Below are 18,600 nucleotides of genomic sequence, written 5' to 3' on the forward strand. Positions count from 1 at the left end.
CCCTCGGCCTTATCTCGGCTCCACCAGACACCGACAGCCTTACCTCGGCTCCACCAGACACACTCGGCCTTATCTCGGCTCCACCAGACACCCACAGCCTTTCCTCGGCTCCACTAGACACCCTCGGACTTATCTCGGCTCCACCAGACACCCACAGCCTTACCTCCGCTCCACCAGACACCCTTGGCCTTACGGCTCCACCAGACACCCTCGGCCTTACGGCTCCACCAGACACCCTCAACCTTACCTTGGCTCCAACAGAGACCCTCGGCCGTACGGCTCCACCAGACACCCTCGGCCTTACGGCTCCACCAGACACCCTCGGCCTTACGGCTACACCAGACACCCTCGGCCTTACGGCTCCACCAGACACCCTCAACCTTACCTCGGCTCCACCAGACACCCTCGGCCATACGGCTCCACCAGACACCCTCGTCCCACCGGCTCCACCAGACACCCTCGGCCTTACGGCTCCACCAGACACCCTCGGCTTTACGGCTCCACCAGACACCCTCGTTCCACCGGCTCAACCAGACACCCTCGTCCCACCGGCTACACCAGACACCCTCGGCCTTATGGCTCCACCAGACACCCTCGTCCCACCGGCTCCAGCAGACACCCTCGGACCACCTCTGCCATGGACTTGCGGATCTTCTGCTACACCCACCTTCGTCAGTCGTCCCCCAGTTGACATCAGCCTTTATCTATGGGTCTGTGCCATCAGACACACACCATCATCCGCGCCGGGGTCTCGTCGTCATCCATCTGTCATCATTGTTCCAAGCCTCCTCCTTCTCCTCACCTACCAGCGTGGCCACACCTTCAGGGAGGGGGCGTTATGTCACACGCACTCAGATTTGTTCATCTTTAGTTTCACTTTCATGGACAATTTTTTGTTTGTTTTCATCAGTGTTTCTTTGTTTACTGTCACTCATCTGTTCCCATGGACACTAATCTGCACATTATTTAGTTCCTCTTTGTTCAGTCTTCAATTGTCGGTCGATATTTGTTGTGTTGTGTGTGTGTGTCTACCCCTGTTTCACAAACGCACTGTTAAACCTTCAGTCTGTTCCTGTGTTTATTGTTTTATTAAAATACCTTCGGATTGGATCCTGGTTACCTTCATCTTCATGACAACCATGTTTGCATGATTAGATCTAGAAGTTTTATTTTAATAATTAATGTTCACATTCCAACTCTGTCACCCACAAATTAAAATTACTGCATAATGCTACTGGAAGGCATTGAATTGTCCGAAATGACAAAGTATAAATAAAACATTCATATAAAAATAGTCTTTCACAAAATATACTCTCCGATATATATACCGATATTTTCAGTGTAAATTCTATGTCTCTTAATATTACAACAAATGTGATTATTTCAGACTAGTAGCAGCATACAGGACATTTCTCAAAGAAAAAAATATTGCTTGTTGTCTTATAACAATGTATTATGTAAACTAAAAAAGCTAATCTTTCGGATAAAAGCTCAGTATTTTTGTGAATAAATTCAGCTTTCATAAACATGCAGAGCTGCATTTAACCATTATTTCTGCTCAATGTTTCATTAATTACAGTTATCAACATTTTTTTAATAAATAAATTAAATCAATTGTTTGGAAGAATTAAACAGCAGAGCACAAAAATTGTCGCCAACGTTTTCAGCAACCTTGGCTCCAGAAGTAGTTTTCCCATTCATTTTCTTCAGTAAGGCATTCAGATTCATGAACCGAACACACCAGCTTCACAACATCACAAATCCTGATTTGAAGTATATATATGTATATATATATATATATATATATACTGTATGTATATAAACATCAAATGATATAATCTATTAAAATTGACTTCCAAATATAAAACTGTTTAATTGAAAAATATTTAATAAAATTGAGTTATTTGAGAGTCGAGCAACGTGAATGTGTCATTCACTACTGAGTTCTTTAGCAGAAATCTCAGTTTAGTAACACTGACTTCTCTGATTGGTCTTCAGAACAGCTTTTATATTGAAAGTGTAGGTCTTCTCTATAAAAATATGGCAGTTAATGCACTTTGACTTGTAGCTTCTACAGAAGCATAAATAACACTCACATTTAACATTTAATTTAATATTCAACAATAATATTGATGTGCCTGCATTGACACCAACGCACCTGCATACATCAAGAACTGAACTGAGCTGGACGATGACATCATGGTTTTCTCCAGAGCCGCTATATACTGTATATAATAAATGAACTAAATGAATAACTTTTATAAAAAACTAAAATGAACCATCACTGAACTTACTTAAGTTGGACTGTGATGCTATTTTCTTCTAGAAACATTTTTTTTTGCATTATTTTCATGTTATCTCTGTAAAGCTGCTTTGAAACAATCTGTATTGTAAAAGCGCTATATAAATAAATGTGACTCGACCTGACTCACGGTAGGTCTGTCCTGAAACGTCATACATTATCAGAGAAGATGAATAGGATTTACTTCTGGAACCTGCTGTTGTGCTCTGTTAGAGTATTTTCTCCATTATTTTCATTGCAAGACGTCCATGTCCCAGTAACTCCATTGGTAAAATCAATGCGCAGATAGTTGTTATCAGTTTTACAACAGGTCGAAGACAAGAAAGCCTTATTTGAATCCAGATAGCTTCATGATCCTGCAGACCCGATTTACGCTCTAGATTTAGTGAAGAATGCAGGTAAAACTGCGTGGCATCAGAAATTAAGCAATATACACTTTTCAGTTCCTTCTCACAATTAATTCTTTCTCCAGTTATCTCGATGATCATCCATTAAAGTGAAGGAAGCATGTCTAAAGTAAGGTCTTGTGCAAAAGAATAAATCCAACCTGATTGAGTCATATTTTTAGGTTAGTCTTTTGAATAAAAGACCATGTCAAAAACTATGCAGAAGGTCAAAGTCATTTACACGTGTACACCTCTGTCCTCTCGCTGCACGTGTTGCATTTGACATAACAGCACCAAAAGAACTTGCAGTTGCACTGCCACACGCGTGAGTACTGGTGTGTGTTGTACCCGCGTCCGCAGCACATGAGGTCGCAGCCGTTGAGATGGTGCATCAGCGTCTTGTTGCAAACTCGCCCCTGAGTGCCGATGCTGCCGCTCACCGGATCCGCCTCGCAGTAATTGGGAGATTTCTCGATGTACACCAGATCTGTGTCCATGGGCTTGCGGTACGAGTAGGGCTTTTTGATCTTGAGAAATGTTGGTCGTTTGTGGCGCGTGGCTTTCACTGGCTCCACATGAACAGCGTTGGTGTATTTGTCTTTGAGGATGTAGCCGAGCTCACGAAACTTCGGCAGGGTCATCCAGCAGGTCCTGGTGGTGCAGGATCCAGACACACCGTGACATTTACACTCTAGCCGCATACTCCGTTCTAGGACCTGGGTCGAGCACAGCAGCAAGAGTGGGAAAAATTAGCGCAAATGCTTCATTACTCAATATGAACACACCACATGTTGTCAACACACTCAAATGATGTCATACAAATACACCTACATTGTATAAATTGCACAAATTTGGGAGGTTGCAATATCGTTTCATGTTGACGTTTTGTTTGAACTTCAGTATTCAGATTAAAAAGGTTTGCTTAAGCAGGTATAAAATCCTCAATAATATGAAAACATGAAGCTGTTGGTACACTTACACAAGACAAAGAACTATAATTTGCTGCTAGTGCAAAAGTCTTCTGATTGTTTTTACACTTTTACCATGTAGTTTTTATAGGGCTAAGTAAAGAAATATGTGTGACCATTGCTAGCATGAAGTCTCCAACATACCACATGATTAAATGAGTGCATCATCTGGGTATTTAAAGTGCACTTCTTCTGGTAAGACTTAATAGTCCACTTTAGACATTCTACTAACGATGAGTAACATTACATCTAGATGTCAACTAGCAGTCTTTCTTAAATTGCGCGTAAACTCCACACTAGAGACCTAGCTAGTTTGTAACTGTGGAAAGGTTAGATATTGTGGGAAGAAGGAGGCGGGAACCGGCGAACATTCAAAGACTTTAATAAATGTAAAATAAACAATACAAAACAAAAGTAAAGACAGCAGCCCCTCACGGACGACTGCTGTCACATATAACAAAACACAGCATAAACCCAGGCCTGTCCTCTCTCGAAGGGAACCTTAAGTTTATCAAGTGACGAGAATACTTTTTGTGTGCAAAAAAACCTAAAATAACAACTTTATTTCTTCTCTGTGGAAAACTACAGTTCACGTAGTGTAACAGCGCAGTGCTTCTGTGTTGTACGTCACACGTAGGCTCACCATTGGCCGACGCTGGTCATCTGTGTGATGCGTGCGACAATACAACACAGAAACACTACGCTATTACACTACATGAAATGACTCGAGGCCCGCAGAGAAGGAAATGAATCGTTGAAATAAAGTCTTATGAGTTTATTCTTGACTCATTTTTGCTTCACATACCTACCGGAAAAATATGTTCCCATTGAAATACGATACTACCCAGCAGTCAATAGCCGTCATGTCACCGTCTAGATTAACTATAGACCTGATATAGTCCATCTATGAGTAACCCACTTTTAGCCAAAATAACCTTGAATTTGGTTACATGTCGTTTTTGCCTAAATAACTTGTGAGATGTATGATATTTCATTGTGTAAGCAAAGTCAACAGTGATTACAAGGTGTTTGATTTCATTTCTTTGACATGTTATCGAATTGATGGTCTATTCTTGGGCTATGGTTAGACGTCTATAAAATTTTCCCTGACAGCCCAAACTTTGCATTTGACATGGACCACTGCAAACAAAGACACTGTTCAGGTCGAGTTCGTGTTGAAGAGCGCAAACACCGTAATGGGTTACGCTTTATAGTCCACTTTGGACCTTCTATTAACTATAATTAACTTTGTAACTACATGTCAACTAATTCTCATTAATTTGCAACCACATGCTGGGTTAGGGTTGGTAGAATAAGTTGACATGTAGTTGACATGTATGTTAGACCCTATACCGACTAAAGTATTAAAAGAGATGCTTCCAGAGGTCATAGATCATCTTCTCAATATCATTAATTCATCTTTGTCACTAGGATACGTACCAAACACTTTTAAGCTGGCTATGATTAAACCACTAGTTAAAAATAGTTAACTATGCATTCGCATGTTTTAAATCATACTTATCTGACTGTTATCAGTTTGTAGCAGTAAATGAAGAGATGTCTTATCGGTCAAAAGTTCAGTATGGTGTACCACAAGGCTCAGCACTAGGACCGTTGCTGTTCACTTTGTACATGTTACCGTTAGGAGATATCATTAAGAAGCATGGCATTAGTTTTCACTGTTATGCTGATGATACTCAGCTCTATATTTCTTCAAGCCCTGACGAAACTTACCAATTCACCAAATTAACGGAATGCATAGCTGATATAAAAAAAATGGATGACTAGTAATTTCCTACTACTTAATTCTGAAAAAACAGAGATTCTAATTATTGGACAAAAAACGTCCTCACGTAATAACCTAGAATACTGTCTAAAACTTGATGGCTGCTCTGTCAAGTCCTTGTCCATCTGTAAAACCGCACTTTTCCATCTAAAAATATCTCTAAATTATGTCATATGCTCTCAATTACAAATGCAGAACAATTGGTTCATGTGTTCATGACATCAAGGCTAGATTATTGTAATGCTCTACTAGGTGGTTGCCCTGCACGCTTAATAAACAAACTACAGCTGGTCCAAAATGCAGACGTCTCTGTTACTTTAATTTCCCTATTATCACTCTAAAGCTGCGTTGAAACAGTCCATATTATTAAAAGCGCTATATAAATGAAGGTGACTTGACTTGACTTGACACAGACTGTCTGCTTAATATCTGCCAACTCTTTATTTAGATGCTCCTCCAACAAAATTCTTCTGACTATAAAGACTTAGTTTAAATGTACTTGCAAAGTTACTTGTAGTTAGTAGAATGTCTAAAGTGGACTATTGAAATAAAGCGCTACCAAGTAATTATTCAGATACTATTCTCTCTCTTAAAATGTAAATTAATGTAAATGTCAACAATACCAGATATGTCTAAAGAATTGAAGTCAAGATCTTATTGATGTAATCTAATATATTATTTCATCCGTTACTCCTGGTTGGAGGCTTTCATAAATATTTAGTTTATATGTAGGATAACATTCCAACTACGTTTAATGGTGCAATGGTTTAATATTTAATAGTGCTTAAATACTTTGTGCCCCTTTATGTCAAAACTAGGCTAAGTTGTAACTTATACCCAGCGGGTGCAACCGGCATCTGGTCTTAACACTGTTTTTAACAAAAAAACGAGATTTTTGGCCGTTCATTTACACGACAACGGCGTTTTGGGTGCAGAAAACGGCCTCCATGTAAACAGCAAAAACGTGAATCTCTGAAGAAGATGACGTCATGCACTTGCGTATTACATGTTCAGTCTATAGTGTTTCATCGCCATCTACTGGCCTGGCAGCAGAATACAGCGTTTCTAGTCGTTTTCGCGGATGCTTGTGACAATGTGTCATCTGTACGTGAAAACTGTACGTAAGGAGCTGATGCCTTGAATCAGGTGTGTTGGATTAGGAAGAGTTTGTTGCCTCCAGAAAAAGGGTTGGGAAACACTGTCCTTGGGTCTTTAAGCTTGACTGCTTGCTAATACAAGGTGTTTGCTCTTGGGTGTTCTGGATGGTTGCTAAGTGGTTGCTAGGGTGTTCTTTGGTAGATGGCTTCCCAAGTCTCTATTCTGTTCTCAAAAATGGCTTGGGTTCATGTTCACAGCACAATGGTATGGGACAAGTTAGTTAGTTTAACAAGTTAATTAATTTAAGTTAGTTACATTTAAGGTTACTTGTTTAAATTACAAACCCTGTATGAGCAATAGCAAAAGTGAGGCTTCACTTAGCAAACTGATAATTTCATGACTTCACATTCAACAAATGAATGTACAATAACTGTATTGTCATTGCACATAATGTCATCTTTCTCCACAACATACCAACAGCAATAACACCAGTCAAATCACACATCATACCAAGACCTTCTGCTATCTGTTCTTCAGAGAGCCAATGTCATTACATTCGCTGGCATAAATGAAGAAAGGGAGGAGGCATTCAAACAGAGTACTCTTTTAGTTCGCTCAACACAAAACCTGCAGCTAGAATGATCCTGTGAGGATAGTCAGTTCACTAAGAGGCAATTTAGCGTCTCAGATAAGACCGTATGAGCGCAGTCCCACAGAAAAGGCTCTTCAACTAGCTGCACAATGTCAGGGTGAATGAGGAGAAGTGTTGGTGCCATGAATCAGCTCTCTGTGACCAAAGGTGGAACACGCTAGAAATTCGCTGGAAGCTTCTTTACCCTCATTAAGCTTGACTGATAGTCTCTCTCTCATTTAAAAATGAAAACGCTGTATGATAAATGCGATTTCTGTCAAACTGTATTTAACAGCATTGACTGACATTATTGATGTTTGGTCGTGAGACATGCGAGAACCAATGATGTTTGATTTAACTGACGTCCGAAGTGAGCCATAAGCTTCAGAAAGGCTTGGAATGTGCATCATAATGACTACGCTGTAAAATCCAACGGTCGTTCTAACTAACACTTTATGTCTTATCTTGATTCTAAAAACTTAGTAAACTGTACTATTCACATACTATTCACTGTTTACTCAGAAAACCCAAGTTAAGATTAATTGGTTGGTTTGAATGTGTTTTGTTTTTGAGCCGGGGCAATAGACTTTTCGCTCATTTCCTTCACTTCTGCAGTTATCTTTCTCTAGTTGCATTCATTAATTTCCCAAAGTCATCTTGAATGTTGAATTGTCAATTCAACTGAAAGATTTGAGAGAACATCACATAAGCTGACTTCATAAATTGATGCGGATTTTCCTAAAAATGTTTTTGTTTGAACTCACCATTATGGTGGTCGGTGTTCCTTTGGTTAGGCACTTGGAACTTTATTTATATTATTGCAATTCTCCTCCTATTGATGAAGCAATGCAACAAGAAATCACAAAACGCGTTCCCATTACAAATTTGCACAATTATTTTAGAAAGAGTCCTTATTACGGAAATAATATTCTTAAAAGAATACTGAAGTCAAACTAAATGGTTTTAATTGCATGATATTTACAAGTAAATAGACTGTATTATAGTTTACATTTAAATGCAATTAGCTGAACTTCAGAGAGCATTTTTGACCCACTTAAACAGGACTTCATTTCATTATTCGATTGTCTTTGAAATATGGTTAAAGTTTACTGCCGAATGTACTACTTGTCTACTGACAAGTGTTTATGGTAAACTAATGCATACTTTTAATGTAATTTCTATTGAAACTTGTATTCACATATTTTAAATATATTTGTAATTACACATTTGTAAAGAAGTTGCAATTTAATACATTTAAAATGTATTTAACTTTAAATATAATGTAAAATAACACTCAATTTAAATGATACATGACACAATACCTGTGCTTTAGGGTGTCAAGCAACGCATCACAATATGTGTACTTTCTTAAAGAATGGCAAACGATTATTAAAACATAATGATTTAAAATGTTCTTTAAAGTAGCCTACTTTACTTAAGTACTTAAGTGTATATGTACAGTTTAAAAAAAGTACACTACAAGTGCACATACAATACTTTTAAGCACCCCAAGGGACTGTATTCCTTATTCCACATCAAAGACAACCTACAAATGTCTGAACAGTGTATGTGGGGAAAAGCACAGCCTCTAAATGCAGGTGAAAGTGAAAAAGCCTTTTAGGACCTCTGGCAATATTGAGCATTGAAAGTTGAGACAAAAGCACACCATCAAAGATGAAGCGTTTCCATCAAAGGTAGAGATAGGGGATACTGGTGTAAGCCACTGTCTATTTAACTGAGCAGAAAATGGGAGTGGTTTTGTACAGAGCTGGGTGTGTTGGAGCTCATCTGATTTGTAATCAAACTCTAGCACTTATACTGCTCTTACCCCTAAAAGCTTCCTATTATCGCTGTGCCAGTCCAGTCTTGGCTTTGCTGCTGGATTGTTGACGGCTGCAAACCGCAGTGCCATAGTTACTGAATCCTTCCCTGTACTTGACTTTCACTTGATCCGTTTAGTGTAACCAAAACATCACTTCACTGATAGATAATACCTCTTATAGGAATAGTTCCCCCAAAAATGAAAATTCAGTCATTTACTCACCCTCATGCCATTCAAAACCCGTATGTAGCTCTCGCATGTCATCCACATATACCCTCGTTTTCCAACGTGACGTGACAAGGCATGAGCGAACGTCATGCGTCTCGTGCTGAACATATGGAAGCGTGTTTCCGCCACAGAATAAAAAAATAAAAAAGGTAACTGCGACTTTTTATCTCACAAATCAGACTTTTTTTTTACATCTCACGCCAGAATTGTTATAAAGTTATAAAGTCTCACGAGATATAAACTCGCAAGTGCGAGAAAAAAGTCAGACTCGCAATTCTGACTTTTTTACTTGCAATTGCGAGTTTATATCTTGCAATTCAGACTTTATTTCTTGCAATTGTGAGATAAAAAGTTGCAGTTATTTTTATTATGTGGTGGAATACACACTACTTTTTATGAAACTTCTCGTGTGTTTTGTCACTAGTAACTGTATGCTTGTAGTGAACAGAAAATAGCGGTGTAAACTCTTCTGTGACATGCATCACAACACAAGGGTGACAAACTGGTGAACTCGTGGCTAATTCATATGAAACTGCCCAATCTCATTCACACGTTATTGCCATCTGTTTTCCCCCAAATGATAGTTATGTTTAGGGGTGAACCTTCATCCTACCTTTTTTTTTTCTAAAAATCCTTCTTTTTATCTAATTCACATCATACAAATTTATGCGAAATCGCCACCTTGTAAAATAGTTACACTATACTGTTCTTTTAAAGCAAGCACTATAGAAACTAAAGCTTGTCTGGCATCTTTCATTTACAACAAACATACAAACGGAAACCTTTCCTTGATAATCAAATACATTGAAGATTAAAGATATGCAAAGACGGTTCTCTCGTATTACTATGAATGGGGGAAATTGCATCTGCCAATATGGCGGAATAAGTCCCGCCTTCTAAATAAAAGAGCCAATCAGGAGTTGGTAAAGTCAGAGAAACCTGAGGCTCATGCACATGTGCATTGGCTGGACCAACCTGAAAAACACGCCATATGAGCGTAAGAAATAACATTTGTGAGGCAGACAGTTCATGTCAGATTTTATTGGTGATTTCAAATGTGAAATTTAATCGTACGCTTGGAATTTGATGTTCCCCCTTTCAAAGAGATATGAGCTGTACTTGCATGACTGAAACAGCTGCCCGGGGGCCTTACAAAGATCAAGGGACTTTGAAATACATACCTTTCTTCCGACTTCGTTGTTATGCAGATTCATAAGCGCCCTGGCACTGTGTTTGATCTCTCTAGCATCCATGAAGACTTTGGAGAAGCCCAGGCCGTAGTGTATGTCCGCGGAGCAGCCGCCCCACCTCCAGCCGCTGGCGTGGCCGTGGAAGCCCTGTTTGTCCCGGTCGCAGCCGCAGGCGCTGAGCGTCCCCCGCGTGCAGGCCGAGGTGATGGCGTGGGCCACTCCGGCCGAGAGGAGCGCGTACCTGAACGCAGACTCTCTACTGCCTGCACACCACAGACACTGCATTAACTGCACATCACAACACTCACAGTTCTTTATAGATCATCGTTGAACAGTGTGATACTGTGGCTGGCCAAATACTTCAGATTAACCATCAAATGATGTCTAATGTGACTAGAAGCGCAAAAACAAATGACTTCGAATAAGTTCTGACGTGTAGATTTGTCAAATCCATGTCCAAATGTCTTAGACCACTAGTGTATATGTGTTTGTAAAAACGTTTGGTTATGTGCAGACAATTAAGTAGTGTGTAATGTGCCTTTTTAGGCTTTGGCTTTTGTCTTGCTTAGTTGGGGACACTTAATATTCAACAATAATATTGATCTGCCTGCTTTGAGATTATCATATGAGAACTGAACTGAGCTGGACGATGACATCATCCAGAGCGTCTATATATATATATAAATAATAATTTTTTTCAATAAAAATAAAACCATCACCGAACTTAAGCTGGACTATGACACTATTTTCTTCTGGAAACAAACTTTGTTGCATTATTTTCCTGTTATCTCTGTAAAGCTGCTTTGAAACAATCTGTATTGTAAAAAGCGCTATATAAATAAAGTGTGTAGTTTTTGTTTAATATTTCACAGACAGAGAACATTTATTACATTGAATTAGACAAAATATGAATGAGCTCAAAAGTAAAACAAATAACGAATGATCTTGAAGAATGAACTTCCGAACATCTACTTCCTGAGGTTATCACTCATCGCTTCTCATAAATCATTGACAAACACGGCAGTATTTGCATAATCGGCAGATGTATAACCATTAACTCGAATTGTAAATTAGAGCTGTCATCCAAGATAATGTGATAAATCAATGAATGTATAGTCAAAAATCTAAAAATTCATTGTTTTTATTCATGTTTTATATCTGAGCACTTGCAGACCCCTTACAGAAATAATGTAACATTTTTATCTGCGACTTTTGAAGCTACTTAAGTTGGAAAGAACTTTACTTTTGTCCATGTCATTACATACACTTAATATTCAACAATATTATTGATCTGTCTGCACTGACACTATTGGATGAGAGCTGTTACTGTCATCACTGTAAAGGTGCTTTAAAACATAAATAAAGGTGATTTAACTTGATTGTGCTCACAAGGTCTTTAACTTTTCTCCTCTGGAAGACCTCATGAATTGTTATAAACTGATACAGTAGTTGTGTCATATTTTAAGCAGGTTGGTTTGGCAAAGTAAAAGTCCATTTGTCTCAGGTGACATCTTTTCATGCTCTGTAATTTACATCTGTGGAAAAAGTCTTCAGGCTGCAAATACTAACCCAAACACTGATACATGCATGAAAAATGTCAGTACAAAACTCACAAGACAGTTTTCAGTTTGGATAGGGGGCTGTATTTAAAAATAAAAGTTGTAGAACCACTTCTAGTTCTTTACAAAACCATCGGTGCTGGTGCTTTAAGAGCCCAAGACACTGAAATGCTGATCTCAAAGCTATTAAACTTCAAGGATTTTTTTAATCTAAAAAAAGTACAATAAATAAATAAAGCAGTTCAAGTTGTCCCCCCCCCAAGAAGAGCCAAAATGTGCTTCTATCTTTCCTGAGGACATTTATAAACATATGTTTTATATTATTATTATATTCCCATCTTTAATGATTGGTTTCTGCGATTGTAATGAGATTTTTTGTAGCGCATCATGAATACATATGACCGCAGGTGAGAAACATGCGCGCGCATATAGGCTTTATATCTCATCTACCAGACATTTCAGGCATGTGGCGCGGAAATCTTAACTTCAACCGGTCGATTTTTTATATCGAAGCCAATTAACTGTGACTAGTAAAGGAGGTAACTGTTTTACCCAAATTAAACAAACTGCATAATCCGTAACCACATTGGTAAACACTTCCCTCCTATCTTTAGTGACAAATTTCCCCCAAACACTGTTTTCGACTGACATACATGAGAAGATGTCCAACATACCCACTTTCAACTCTCTTCCGAAGACGGTCCTCTCGCCGAGCGCGGAGCAGTTCCAGCGGCCGTGTCTGAACTGGAACTGGCACTCGCTGATGCCCATCTGTGCGCCCTGGCCGATCACGATCAGCGCGTCCGGGCGGCTCTGGCAGATGAGCCGCTGACGGGGAGCCAGGCCCGGGATCTTGTTGCATATGATGCTCGCTCCCAGCGCCAGTACGGTGGAGAACCCCCTAGAAGTGATCAGAGAAGAGCGCGAATCAAACTCATCTTTGAATGCATGGCCAATTATGTGATTAAAAACTGGACGACCTGTAGGACACACACACACACACACAGACACACACACACACACACACATATATATATATATATATATATATATATATATATAGCCTACAGCCTAGTGCTGTAGGATAGGATACTGCGCGTGGACGAGCACTGGACAGCTCACGCGCGCACTGAAGGCGTCCACATTTTTCTGAAGAGCCCTGCGAAGTGCGCAGCGGATCCTAATGTCTCTGGAAAGCATCATTATTTAAATGGCTTGTATTCCCTCCAAAAAGTGCATTTCCCACTGAATAAAAACAATTTGCTTTGTTCTATCTCACTATCGTTGTTATAAAATAACCTGATAATACATCACGCCAGCTGGAACTAGAAAAGTAGGCTAGCACTTATAGACACCAAACAGCAAGACTTATACCTACAGTAAAGTTTTTATCAGCTCACCCCATTTTCAAGTAGATTATTCCAAGACAAAGGAAAATGTGAAATATCCAGCGTCGTGTTTTTCTGCTCATGATGGTCCTTTCTCGTTTTCGCTCAAAAGGAACGAGAAACTTGAAAAGCCAGTATATTACTAAATAAAGTCAGTTTGCACTAAAGTTCCAGCAAGGATAGTTTCCCCGCACGTGTGTGAGCACCTTCACGGTGTCTCCAGGTCGTGTGTGTGGTGTCTCCAGGTCGTGTGTGTCCACCTTCACGGTGTCCCCAGGTCGTGTGTGGTGTCTCCAGGTCGTGTGTGTCCAGCTTCACGGTGTCTCCAGGTCGTGTGTGTCCACCTTCACGGTGTCCCCAGGTCGTGTGTGTGGTGTCTCCAGGTCGTGTGTGTCCAGCTTCACGGTGTCTCCAGGTCGTGTGTGTGGTGTCTCCAGGTCGTGTGTGTGCACCTTCACCGTGTCTCCAGGTCGTGTGTGTGCACCTTCACCGTGTCACCAAGTCGTGTACGTGTGTACACCTTCACCGTGTCTCCAGGTCGTGTGTGTGCACCTTCGCGTGTTGAGAGCGCATATCGGCACAGGTCGAGCAGAAGTGTCTGATCTGAGCCCTTCATCCTCACAATGAAGACGGCTTTATACCTCTGGGCGTGTTCTCGCGGGCTCTAGAGACACCCATGCTGTCTCATATGCATTACAGTAGCCCTATGCTATGCTTTATTCACTTCCATAAATCATCCTGTTAATGAAACAAAAGCGTTTGACACAGGCTGGCAAATAATCAATGAACACTAAGCACATAATACGTTGTTAGCAAGACTCAATATAACACCTGTATAAGTCTTCTAAACTTTATGTATATTACCTTTTTTTTTATTAGTTTATTTTTCTTAATCTTACTTATTTAAATAATCTTACTTATTTAAATATTATTTTTATTCTCTTGTGTTCTATGTGTGTATGAATGAATGTTCCCAGAGCTCCTGGAAACCACAACAAAACGCGTGTGTGTTTTGCGCGCGCTTGGCGAATAAAGCTCATTCTGATAACAGGTAATTTTGCGCATTTGAATCATTGCTGTTGTGGATCAGTGTATATTGCCAAAGACAATGCAGAAGTGATTGAGCTCTAAAAACGCTTACTTAGATGTAATATAGATATTAGCAAACAGGACTCAAAACTGGAGAAATAAATAAATAAATGTAGCTAAAGTTAAACCTGTGCTACATCTTCTTTAGAGAACAGAATACTGCGCGTGTGTGTGTCCAATTTGACTTCTTTCTTGACGCTCTTTCTCTCTCTTGTTGATGATGAACTCGCGGTTGTGTTTGCAGTGGTTCATGAGTGATGACGTCAGATGGACTGCAGGTGCTTCAGGAATAACTGCAGATTTGAGGAAGACATTATAGCGTCAGATGTCTGTCCGTCCATTCTCTATACACTCGAGCAAGGCACATAATCCCAATTTTAATAATTCGCAGCTTTTTACTTAGCAGAAGTGTTTATCAATTAACATATTTTGCAATCACTCCCCCTACAGGCGTGATCAGTTAAATGACTCAATGAAGGCAACATAGGCCTATACTGTATATACAAACAGTGCTTGTATTTGTGAAAACACAACTTATCTATGGTTCAAGACGGTTTATTTTCTTAAATATGGTTAATTCATTTATGAAATTAACTTTGCACTTTCATGTTTAAATATCAGATTAAAGTTCGGTGCCCTATTTATATGAGCTTTTAAACTTTACGATGACCTACCTAATATTTTATAGTTTTTTCAAACATCTTATCAACATTTACAAAAAGATAAACAAGACTATTATAAGGTAAAACGTATATGTGATAAATGTTTGTCAAATGAAAACTGTGATTGTAAAGTTTGTTCCTATTGAGTCTCCGGCTGGTTCCTCGCCTCAGATTCAGAGAGTTTCTGTCCCGTTGGGCAGCATGTCAAGATGAGATGCCTTTTCATTACTGGACTCTGTTCAAGCGCATGGCTGACTTAAAGGTCACAAAGTAATGGTGTGCTGATGCCTGAAGACTGCAAATCAAACATTTCTCTGAGTGAAATGTTAAGTATTATTAATGTATGAAGTATTAATTAAGTATTGATGTAAAGTATTATAGTTTATATGTGCATTCAGAAAGCACTCAGACGCCTTCATTCAGTTTTTCTTTAAATACATACATTGGCAAAGTAATGGCAAATCTGGCTTTATCATTGTGAGGTAAAGAGTGTTGAATGATGTGAACATTTTAAAAAGCATTTTTTATCATAGCAATATGTAAATCAAGGTTAGCATATTGTTAACTAGAACTAAAACCAAGACCATGAAAAAAAGGTAATCACTTGGGAAAAAAACATTGACTGATATTCAAAACATTTCTTCTCATTGCCAAGGCACAATTTCTCATTTCCATTTAGTTTAAGTTCAAGTACTAAAAGAACTAAACTAAAAATATATAAATAAATAAATACTATATAGACATTGAAAAATCTGGTAACACTTTACAATAAGGTTCATTAGTTTACATTATTATGGGCCAGCATATATTCCCGGACCCATCGAGCTCTGGGTTATTTTGGGGCAGCACACACTCCCGGACCCATCGAGCTCTGGATGATTATGGCCCAGCACACACTCCCGAACCCACCGAGCTCTGGGTTATTATAGGCCAGCACACACTCCCGGACCCATCGAGCTCTGGATTATTATAGGCCAGCACACACTCATGGACCCATTGAGCTCTGGGTTATTATGGCCCAGCACACACTCCCGGACCCACCGAGCTCTGGGTTAAGCACGCGGAGATGAGGAATCACTAGAAACAGGATATTTAATAAGCCAACTCAGGGACCACATCACACATAGTACAACTGACGAGAACGGACAAGGAATAGAGGGCTAAACAGAGGGCTTAAATGCTTGGGATAACAAAGGAACATAATCAGGAGACACAGGTCCAGGACATGATCACAATGAGACACAGGTGTTTTAACTGAGGGATGACGAGGAGCGGGAAAACTGAGAAACAGGACTACACCAAAAACACAATGAAGGGGAAACACAGGACCTAACTATGACAGTACACCCCCTCCCAAAAAGGCACGTCCTCACGCCGTATAACACCAATGAGTGGGCGCCCTGGAGGCTGAGGAGGGCGTGGCCTACCCGGAGCAGGAAGCCTCCAGGGCAGAGCAGACTGTGCAGGCGGCCAGGATGGAGAGGACCCTTCGGTCGGCCATGGTGGAGGGAACTTTTCAGGTGGCCATGGCTGGGACAGGTAGCCCCCCCCCCCCAAATTTTCTTGGGGGAATGACCGGGTCTAGGACAGGATTTGGGACACAAGGCTCTGGGACACAGGGCTCTGACTGGGCAGACGTGACGTGAAGCTGTGAACTCTGGGCTGGACGGAACCAGCGGTGAGGGCTCTGGGCTGGATGGGACCAGCAGTAAGGGCTTTAGGCTGGACGGGACCAGCGGTGAGAGTTCTGGGCTTTACGGGACCAGCGGTGAGGGCTCTGGGCTGGACGGGACCAGCGGTGAGGGCTCTGGGCTGGATGGGACCAGCGGTGAGGGCTCTGGGCTGGACGGGACCAGCGGTGAGGGTTCTGGGCTGGACGGGACCAGCGGTGAGGGCTCTGGGCTGGACGGGACCAGCGGTGAGGGCTCTGGGCTGGACGGGACCAGCGGTGAGGGTTCTGGGCTGGACGGGACCAGCGGTGAGGGCTCTGGGCTGGACGGGACCAGCGGTGAGGGCTCTGGGCTGGACGGGACCAGCGGTGAGGGTTCTGGGCTGGACGGGACCAGCGGTGAGGGTTCTGGGCTGGACGGGACCAGCGGTGAGGGCTCTGGGCTGGACGGGACCAGCGGTGAGGGCTCTGGGCTGGACGGGACCAGCGGTGAGGGTTCTGGGCTGGACGGGACCAGCGGTGAGGGCTCTGGGCTGGACGGGACCAGCGGTGAGGGCTCTGGGCTGGACGGGACCAGCGGTGAGGGTTCTGGGCTGGACGGGACCAGCGGTGAGGGTTCTGGGCTGGACGGGACCAGCGGTGAGGGCTCTGGCTGGACGGGACCAGCGGTGAGGGCTCTGGGCTGGACGGAACAAGCGGTGAGGGCTCTGGGCTGGACGGGACCAGCGGTGAGGGCTCTGGGCTGGACGGGACCAGCGGTGAGGGCTCTGGGCTGGACGGGACCAGCGGGGAGGGCTCTGGGCTGGACGGAACAAGCGGTGAGGGCTCTGGGCTGGACAGAACAAGCGGTGAGGGCTCTGGGCTGGACGGGACCAGCGGCTCCCCGACCCATCGAGCTCTGGGTTATTATGTGCCAGCACACACTCCCAGACCCACCGAGCTCTGGGTTACTATGGGCCCAGCACACACTCCCGGACCCATCGAGCTCTGGGTTATTATGTGCCAGCACACACTCCCAGACCCACCGAGCTCTGGGTTATTATGTGCAAGCACACACTCCCGGATACACCGAGCTCTGGGTTACTATGGGCCCAGCACACACTCCCAGACCCACCGAGCTCTGGGTTATTATGTGCAAGCACACACTCCCGGACCCATCGAGCTCTGGGTTATTATGTGCCAGCACACACTCCCAGATACACCGAGCTCTGGGTTACTATGGGCCCAGCACACACTCCCGGACCCATCGAGCTCTGGGTTATTATGTGCCAGCACACACTCCCAGACCCACCAAGCTCTGGGTTACTATGGGCCCAACACACACTCCCGGACCCATCGAGCTCTGGGTTATTATGGGCCAGCCCACACTCGGGGAATCTAAAAAACAGATTAATGCCTCGAGCACAGCGCATATTAGTGTAGTTTCAGCTCACAGATAAAACAGGCTTTCTGACTGTAACCTATGAAGAGCAGTGAGGGGATCAGCGCTTGTGCACGTTTATTAAACTCATTAATCATTTGACTCATGGAGCAACACCTGCTTGAGCCAGCAGGAGGAACTGTTGACACTCAATTCAGTTTTCAATTTCGATTCACTTTAGAGCAGCCTCTACTTCCTTGGCATGATTGTGTTTACATTCAATATTGCCAAAGCATACACAGGCAAGAAAAAGACAAGACAAGAAAATTAACTATACAATATTGCAATAACAACAACTAAATAGTATTAAAATAAGGTGATAGGTAGGCTAATGAATAAAAATAAAATAAATAAGGTAAAATATAAATTGTAAAAAAAGACATACAGAAATTATGAACAATA

General features: G+C 41.7%; 1 protein-coding gene across 4 annotated transcripts; it reads right to left on the reverse strand.

The window, feature by feature from the left end:
• Nucleotides 1–2,160: 2,160 nt before the first annotated feature.
• On the reverse strand, nucleotides 2,161–13,985 carry wnt7ab (wingless-type MMTV integration site family, member 7Ab). Of its 4 annotated transcripts, XM_077217701.1 has the most exons (6): nucleotides 13,879–13,964; nucleotides 13,811–13,842; nucleotides 13,371–13,618; nucleotides 12,645–12,871; nucleotides 10,403–10,674; nucleotides 2,161–3,404 (listed from the first exon to the last, which is right to left on the reverse strand). In XM_077217701.1, the coding sequence occupies exons 3-6, from the start codon at nucleotides 13,439–13,441 to the stop codon at nucleotides 2,922–2,924; spliced, it is 1,053 nt and encodes a 350-aa protein (XP_077073816.1). In that variant the 5' UTR covers nucleotides 13,442–13,618; nucleotides 13,811–13,842; nucleotides 13,879–13,964; the 3' UTR covers nucleotides 2,161–2,921. The 4 variants fall into 4 exon arrangements, with proteins under 4 accessions (XP_077073816.1, XP_077073817.1, XP_077073815.1 ...); XM_077217702.1 differs by having other exon boundaries at nucleotides 12,649–12,871; nucleotides 13,371–13,842; nucleotides 13,879–13,985; XM_077217700.1 differs by having other exon boundaries at nucleotides 13,371–13,842; nucleotides 13,879–13,985.
• Between the last annotated feature and the right edge of the window lie 4,615 nt (nucleotides 13,986–18,600).

This window comes from Siphateles boraxobius, unplaced genomic scaffold, assembly GCF_051911475.1.
Source record: "Siphateles boraxobius isolate OS27281-9 unplaced genomic scaffold, OSU_SipBor_1 76, whole genome shotgun sequence".
Classification (NCBI taxonomy): domain Eukaryota; kingdom Metazoa; phylum Chordata; class Actinopteri; order Cypriniformes; family Leuciscidae; genus Siphateles; species Siphateles boraxobius.

Excerpts from the sequence above, each read along its gene's own strand:
- wnt7ab (XM_077217700.1), bottom strand. The coding sequence starts at position 13,441 with ATGAGCAGAAAAACACGACGCTGGATATTTCACATTTTCCTTTGTCTT. Across the intron at positions 12,872-13,370 it reads ATAATCTACTTGAAAATGGG|GGGGTTCTCCACCGTACTGG; the intron begins GTGAGCTGATAA and ends GATCACTTCTAG. Across the intron at positions 10,675-12,644 it reads CGGAAGAGAGTTGAAAGTGG|GCAGTAGAGAGTCTGCGTTC; the intron begins GTATGTTGGACA and ends TGTGGTGTGCAG.